The 8,299-nt window shown below is 32.5% G+C and overlaps 1 protein-coding gene across 17 annotated transcripts in view; it reads left to right on the forward strand.

The window, feature by feature from the left end:
* Window positions 1-7,930, forward strand: part of LOC108732440 (zinc finger protein 37) — a 190,593-nt gene extending 182,663 nt beyond the window's left edge. For all 17 annotated transcript variants that reach the window (XM_025978372.1, XM_025978374.1, XM_025978375.1 and 14 more), the window contains 4 exons: window positions 1,560-1,739; window positions 4,189-4,520; window positions 6,020-6,277; window positions 6,351-7,930. In XM_025978372.1, the coding sequence (XP_025834157.1) occupies window positions 1,560-1,739; window positions 4,189-4,520; window positions 6,020-6,277; window positions 6,351-6,572 (992 nt within the window). In that variant the 3' untranslated portion in view covers window positions 6,573-7,930. The remainder of the gene's footprint in view (window positions 1-1,559; window positions 1,740-4,188; window positions 4,521-6,019; window positions 6,278-6,350) is intronic.
* Window positions 7,931-8,299: the final 369 nt, after the last annotated feature.

Consider the following 8,299-nt stretch of genomic DNA (forward strand, 5'->3'; position numbering starts at 1 on the left):
AAGCCTTTAATATGTCTTCAAATATAAATAAACATCTCGTTGATATTTTCAGTAGTAAATGGTACCAATAACAGCACATTTGAGCAATGCAATTGTAGCGGATAAAATGGTCAATTTTTCCGTGCAGTACTGTACGGATTATACGCTCCTCACCCGTTAGGAGTTTCGCCGAGAGGTGTCTCCTTTCTTTTCTGGCCTAGTGCTGTTCTTTTCTACTTTGCGCCGGTCAAACTGAAGGTCACATCGCTACAGAAAGTAAACGAAGTATAATTGACGCGATGGATAAAAAATAATCTAAAACAATTACCAACAGGGTGATAAACAATCCACTATCATTCAAAAATTCCGCAGAAAACGCTTTAAAAACCTAACACGCGTTTCCATACCCCCCCGGTGACATCTGGGGTTTTTTAAACATTTTGTGTGAAATTTTGGCTGATAGTGTTTTGTTTGTAGGGTTTTAGCGAAACAGCCACGAATTTTAGAAATCGTTTATCTATTGAAACCTTTTAACAATTTGTAATTACGTGTTGTCCGGATAATTCTTACAATTACATTTAAAATATGTTTGTCAAGTTAGCAACATAATCGCAAAACGATTCTCATAAGAATTTAGTCCTTTTTAGTACTTACTCCTCATATAAAAATTAGTGGTGGTTCTGAGAGAAGTCTAAGGGAGGTAATATCTTCACCGAAAAAAAATTTACGACAACCAGAAAATTACAGTGATTTGATTCATAATTTCGTTTGCAATGGGATGAAATTTTACTATACTAGAAATAATTTTTCAAACCTATTGTACATTTCAAGCATTTTTTAGTGTGGGTGTAACAGATAAATGTTCAGTGGGATAGAAAGGATAATTTTACAACATATTACAACGGATTTAATTACGTATGTCGGCAATTCATTCTTGCAGATTAAAAAGCACTAAATTAGAGCGTACTTTTGGAAGCAACTAAGAAATTTTGGATCTTACATTAGACTTCAGTCAGAACCACAATTGACTTTCATTTGGCAAACGAATTACTAGAATTTTAATTAGAACACTAGCACTAAATTCTTACGTGCGATTTTGTGAGTGATGTGATGTGATGAGCTAACTCGACACACACATTTTAAAATTTCTGATTAATTTTCTTTTGCTTTCTTGTATTTAGATGTTTTATGTTATTGTTATCATTTTTATTTACTTACTGTGGTTTTTTGTACTCCTATGATAGTAATGTCTGGTTTATTTTTACAACAAATAATGAATGATAATAAATTCCAAATTTCCGACAACAGGATTTAGCACATCGAATCTAAATAAATGTTTCGGTCCAAAACGTGTAGCTGTCTGCATTTTCACATATTTATATTTAATGTATATTGCGCCACCTTTATATTTTTTTTTATTATTTAGTATTCATTCCGTTTGGTTTATTATTATTTGTACATACACATTTTCATTTACTTATTAGAATGATCAATACACCGTCTTTTTTTATGCGCTTTTATTGTTGCAAATATCTTGTGATGAATATGTGTTATCGATATTAGCCAGTGCATTGTTTTAGGCCTATTGACTCACATGGAACATATGAGAATGGATCCTAAACATCAATTTGCTGCACAGTATGTACTTTCAAGGGCCGCAGCAGAAAGGAGAGAACGAGAAACGTTACTTGCCGCAGTTTCTGCGGCGTCGGCAGCTTCAGGAAGCGGACTATTGGGGCTTACCGGAATGGGACAAACTTGTAAGGAAATATTTTAAAACATAAGAGCATTCTAACGGTCATATTAAGGCACGAAACCAAAGAAATAATGAAATAAATTATAAAATATTACACCAGTAACAATTGCTTTGGACAAACGACCGTTTTCAGCAACTGTAGAGTCAAAAACTACTACCCCATTAAAATAAGTCCTAAAAATTGTTTCCCTTAAGAAGTCACTTTCAAATAGAAACAAATAAACCAGAAATAAAGACTCAATTATCATTTTAAAAGTAGAAATTGATAACTGAGTTTTATTGAAGTAAAAGCCGAATTAATTAAACTTCTATACTAACCAAATCATTATAAATATAGTATGGTTTATAATAATTCAAATAAAGCTAGCCTGTATGATTATTTTATTAAACGACATTGTGTCGCCCTCTCTCACAGAAACGCCAAAGGTACAAGTTAGTTGATAGATACACATGCGATACCTACCGCAAATGCGTTTAAACACAATTAAACATAAGCGTCCCAAACAGTTTTTTCAAGGGAGTTGTACTGTATCAAAATATTATATTTATTTGCAATCTAATTAATGATATTATAAATAAAACCGGCAAAGACACTAATTTTAAAATTTCTGTTGCAATAATCAAGTGAATAAGAATGTATTTTGATGTATAAAAAGCTGCTGCATGAATACTTTGTTGCTATGTTTCTCAAATATTTATCTATTTTAGAAACAATTACAAGATCAAATTTTAGAAATACAAAAGAAATTAGTTACAATTAATTTATAATCAACATAAAAATATCTAGCCAACCTGAATAGGTAAAGAGCTTCAAAAATCGTTTAAGAAATAATTGAATTTATAGATATCTAAAATATAAATATATTGTATTTTAAACTTGTAATCGATCTTTCTGGACTAGAAGTTGTCCTTCTCAATTTGTGTCATTAATTGCTTCCCCTATGTTATAGTTTTGGAGACGCCTATGGTTATGTTCATATCCCTTAGTTAGGGATGCTAATTTTTTAATTATACTCAAAATACAAGATTACTTCTTCAATTTTTGAAAACTGAGTATCATCTACAGTAGACGTAGATTATGCCTTCCTGGCAGTATTCCTCATATTTTGAAAAATTGCAAATTTTAATCTTGATTACCCGATAATTACTACCTACTGAGTGGAGTATTTTAAATAAATAATCCGTGTTGTAGCATTAAACAATGCATTATAAAAAGTATGATGTTTAATTATAAACAAGGAAATTGTTATAGTACCTATCAATTGGTGAAGACTGTAGAACAAGCTAGAACAAGTCTATTGCAACACTTATTCAATAAGATTATGTTGTAGTAGATTTTTTCTATATGCTATTAGGTACTTAAAATATATTGTTTTTAATTATAAAAACCCTAAATTAAACATTAATTATGAAATTAAAACATACAGACTCCCCTCCATTTTCAAATGGTAGACACTTCCAAAAAATTTTATTCCTTTCTACCGTTATTATCTAACATTAAAAATAATGTAACAATGATAATGGACATACAGTAGGTACAGATAAACTTATTCTCCCAATATCCATCAAATTCAGTGCTCAATTTTGTTCATAAATCTTACCTTGCATTCTGGCAATCTCAAAATGGAGTTAACAGACATGGCACCTGCTCAAATGTTTTTGCAACCATTACACTATTACACACATATATCGGCTATTAACTAATACACATTGTTCAACTACGTACCAACAGAAATACATCAAATACGATAATCGCCAATTAGTTTATATTTTTTTAACACTAACAATTAATGGTTGCAAATAACCGTGAAACACGTTAACACATGCAGAGCCTACGGCGTATCGGCTCGCACTATTCCACCAAATAAATGCATCTGAACTATTACAAATTACAGCCAACTGCAAAAATTAGATGATGATACTTGAATGGTTGTGGTCTAGAATAAACTGTTTTCCATGAATCGGAATAATTCTAATTGTGTATTTATTTATATAATGTTGCATTTTATAGGAAGTTGTAGCGTTTTAAATGCCTCATAAAAATACATTACAATAGTTTTACACTACATACAAAAAAAAATAATTGGATATTGACAATGCGTTTGCCAGAATTTTACAGGCGTTACCATAAACAATAATGGTAAACTTTTCTGTTATCATAATCGTAAATATTAAATAAAATTTCCGCTACTAATAAAATAATTACAATTCAGAGATCCAGTTTTAAATGAAATAAAGTAATTTAACTTAATTGTATCTCAATATTTGATTCTTCTTGAACCATGAGGTACAAAAAAAGGGAAAATGTAATGTAGTCTTTTCCACAATACAATCTTCCTGTATATACTTTAATGTTTTCTAATTTTTACAATAATAAAGTCCTTAAAATAAGTATAATTAATGAGAGCTAAGGGAATGTCAAAAGAGATCAAAGATCTTTTTTTTTTCAATAGCTAGTGGAAGTCCAATGTGTGCTTCCCCGAGTGCCCATAGCGACAGTTCGTCAGGAAATGGTCGGTTATCATCTGCTGGGTCGGATACCGGTGGAATGAATAACAATAACAACAATTGTAACACAAAAATCGGAGATATTTTACGAAGTAACAATGGTTTACATCAACAGTATAACGCGGAAGAATTGCACAATGCCAACAGGATGGCTGTCATAGCCAACATGGTTGGACAAGGTGGTGTTCCTCCTGGACTCGCATCGGATCCTTCTTCGGCAGCTAATATCGCTGCAGCCAATATTGCCAATCTTGCCATGAGGCTAGGAGTCACTCAGGTATTCAATTTTATTAATTATTTTTGGTTTATTGGATTGAGATTTAGTCAAGGGCATAGTTACCGCCGTATCAACCATATCAATGATACAAATCCTCGAACTGCAAAGAAATTCGTAAAACAAAAAGGAAGCTGGCGATGGTCAAAGTAGGAACAAGACCAAGACTGTCTCAGTGTCTTCGGTCTTGACCTGGATCTTGTTCTTCTAGTCGTAGTCTTGGTTTTACCTTATGGTACCATTTGGTATTGGTCTTAATCTTTAATAATTCTTCCAACCACAATTTTTTCTATTATAAAGATTATTAAAAAATCTATAAAAGAAATCTATTAAAACAAAATGAACATTTCAAACACGAAAAATGTTTTGTTCCAAGAAAAGAAAATATTAAAGTTTCTTCAAATAGTTTAACTCATGATTTTCGTCTTGAATGTTCGATCTTGATTTTAGTCTTGGACTTGCTCGTTCGGTCTTGATTTTGATCTTGCTAGCATTCTTCCTGTTTTTTTCCCTTCTGGTTAGAATTGCAACAACTTAAAGAAGCGTCTCTAAGCCTAAATGGATTAAAAATTATCTTAGAACTTCCGCGAGACAAGAACTACTATCGGAATACTCTCCAGAGAAACAGAAAATCTTGAAAAACTAAAGGGTATCCAGTTGTAGATGTTTTAGTAAATAAGTTTGTAAAAAAGACGGTAACGAAAGCGTCTATTTGCAAATAATAATTGACCAACTTAGATCCTAGGATTCCTAGGTTTACCTACTGTTTACCTTTGGGTTTCGCCACAAATTGATTAAAAAGGCTCCCATCAAATTTTGATATGATTCTGCTTCATTTCTACGTTGTAGAATATTTATTAAAGAAAGTATGGTGTGAGTATAGAAATTCTTGATTGAACAGGTGATTCCCTTGTCATCAAAAATTCAATTCTATTAAACATAAATGTTTTCACTGGTATGTCATATTCGATATTTCTAAAGAACATTTTCAAAAGAATGACGAAAGTTAATATAAGTTGTTCGAACAGCATTTAGTAAATTTCCAAAAATTCCTTTCAACCTTTCCTTGCCGCAAATCCAATTTTATGTCACGTTTGAAAGGCCTTTCGCATTGTGAAGGTTTGTGTTTGGCCTTAATATTTTATCTTTTATATGAAAACAGCAAATAGTAAATATCATTATTTACCCTCCCCTAATCATATATATATACATAAGTTGTTTGGGGACGACAAAGGGATCGGAATTGGAAAATTTCATCAATTCAGCCTACTATTCTACTAACATTTACTTACGTTAAAGAATGGAAAAACTAGAAGCTACAATGGAACATTGTGTTTTCCTTTACATTGTCATGAATGCTTCCAATTTTCATTGAAATGATATGCATCGCTATTACTTTTGATTCTTCGCTCCAATTCCAATTTTTGTTTACAATAAAATGCACCTCCCTGTCCATAAAATTCCTTACGAAGATGTAATCGCCGTCTTCCTTTGTTTTTCAGGCAAACCAAGTGAACAATTCTTCAAATCCATCCACTCCACCCATGTCCAACGACACCCTGACAACCTCGGTGAACGCCATGACTGCCATGCGTGCCATGGATAGTATACGCAATATGGATGCCATGAGATCATCCGTTATGGACATGTCTTCTCCACAGCAAACGCAACAAAACGATGTGCTCAGGATGCAGCAGCATGCGGCTGAAGCCCTCTTACGATCTCAGGCAGAAGCTGCCATCAGACTGGCCATGAGTCAGGTAAGAGTTGCTTCCAAAGTCAGGAAGTCGATCGTCCAAATGGTGTAAGTAAAATATTCTGTCTTGGTTCCAGGCTCTTCCCCAGCTAAACCAACAGGAAAACAACAATCCTCTACGCCACAACACTAACTACCAGGGACATCAAAGTCAACCATCTCAACAGTTGAGTCCGGACTTGACGGAGGCTTTAAGGCTTCAGGAGCAGAGATTGGAACAAGCCTTACGCTTGCACGGGAGCGATCCCAGGTCGTTGGGCTTCTCTCTAGCATCCCAACAACAAAATCAACAACCATGAAATTTTAGCTATTACTGAGCACAGTGAATGTCGCATACTTAATAACAATTCCAAAGCCAACTGTACAAAATCACATAGAGTGGAAGTCAATATTCATGTGAAAATAATAGCTACTAATTTGTGTCTTATCTACGCAATAGAGTAAGGGAACGAAAGATAACAGTGGCGTACTGAAGGGTCAAATAATTTATTAAAAAAAATGATAATGGTCACATGTCTAAAATCGTCGATGCATAACTAAATTTTATAAGAATACGAGAATGTGGAAAGACCGTTGTACGCCACTGTTAAATATTTAAAATTGGTCCAAATTATGGCAGTTCTCTAAGATACTTAAAATATTACGTCCATTTTTCAAAATTAAGGAAAGTAATTCCAAAATAAATCAGACGTTGGATAAATTATTAGGGAAACAATGGTTTGGTTAAATAAATAATTAAATAAACAAAAACACTTGATTTGTGTACAGGATCATGCTATAGAACTCGTTTAGTACTTTCACAAAATTTCCAATGTCAAAAACTAAAGCAAAAAAAGTTAAGTTGAATTTGGGAAATAAAAATTAATTAATGAGTAACTGGACATCCTGTATATAGATAAACAGTCGTTTTTGCATAAGTTACATAGTTGTTTCGCCATAATGCAAAAAAAAAACTTAAATAAAATTAGAAAATCACAAAGTTCGTGTGCCAAAACAAACAAAAAAGTAAAAAAACACATTTAATGTGCTCAGTTCCGAGGATCATGACTAAGCCATGCAAGCATGTATAAATACACTTTAAAAGTGTAAAACTATTAATTTAGAGAACAAAATAATTTGTACAGTTACGGTAAGTGTTAAAAAAGAAAATTTAATGTTAAGTAGATAGAGATTATGCGTATACAGGGCGTCCGACAATCGCATCATTTTTACTGAAATCCCTTACAGTTTATTCAAGTACGAACAAATATCTTACATAAAAGTCTTTCAGGTTATTGCTCACAATATCAGTCTATTACAATAAAAGTCTCTTTAAAGATGGCTCCTTTCCGGTTTTACCGGAAATGTACATTTCTCAAGTTTGGAAACATATTCTTCATTATACACTTGCATTTTTTTATTATTACTCTGCGTTTATTAACCATGAAAAAATATATATATTTAACAGGAAATAAATTATTTCATCTGAAAACAGTTGAGTGAGTGAGTGAGCATTTCCGGTAAAACCAGAAGTCCGCCATTTTTAAAATAACAATTTTGGATATTAGAAGCCAAAAATCTGCAAGGTTTTTATGCAAGGCATTTGTTTCTATCTGCATCTTTAGGGATTTCTGAAAGAAATATCCATGCCGTGGTGAGACGCCCTGTATATTTTATATATATACTGTCCATAATCCCAGAAAACTACACAATAGTTTCCAAAGTTGTACTACTCCGTTTATGATACCTCTTGATCTGCGTCCAGTTGATGTTTAGAATCTAGTTTAAGGATGTTTGGGAGGTACAATCGGAGACAAAAGTACATAAAATTAGAAATTCCTGATTAATTAGGTTTTGCAGCATATCATGAGGTAAATAAATACTATCTATACTAAAAAAAAGTGTACGGTTTGAGAGAAAATTTGGAATTTGACCAAAAACTTTGAATAAAATAAGAAATAACGAATAATATGGAAAATTTTTAACTGACTTTTGGCAGTGAATATGCCTTGATTTCAACTTCGAAACAAAAAAATATTTAGTTTCA

The sequence above is a fragment of the Agrilus planipennis genome, unplaced genomic scaffold, assembly GCF_000699045.2.
Source record: "Agrilus planipennis isolate EAB-ADULT unplaced genomic scaffold, Apla_2.0 scaffold6, whole genome shotgun sequence".
Lineage (NCBI taxonomy): Eukaryota > Metazoa > Arthropoda > Insecta > Coleoptera > Buprestidae > Agrilus > Agrilus planipennis.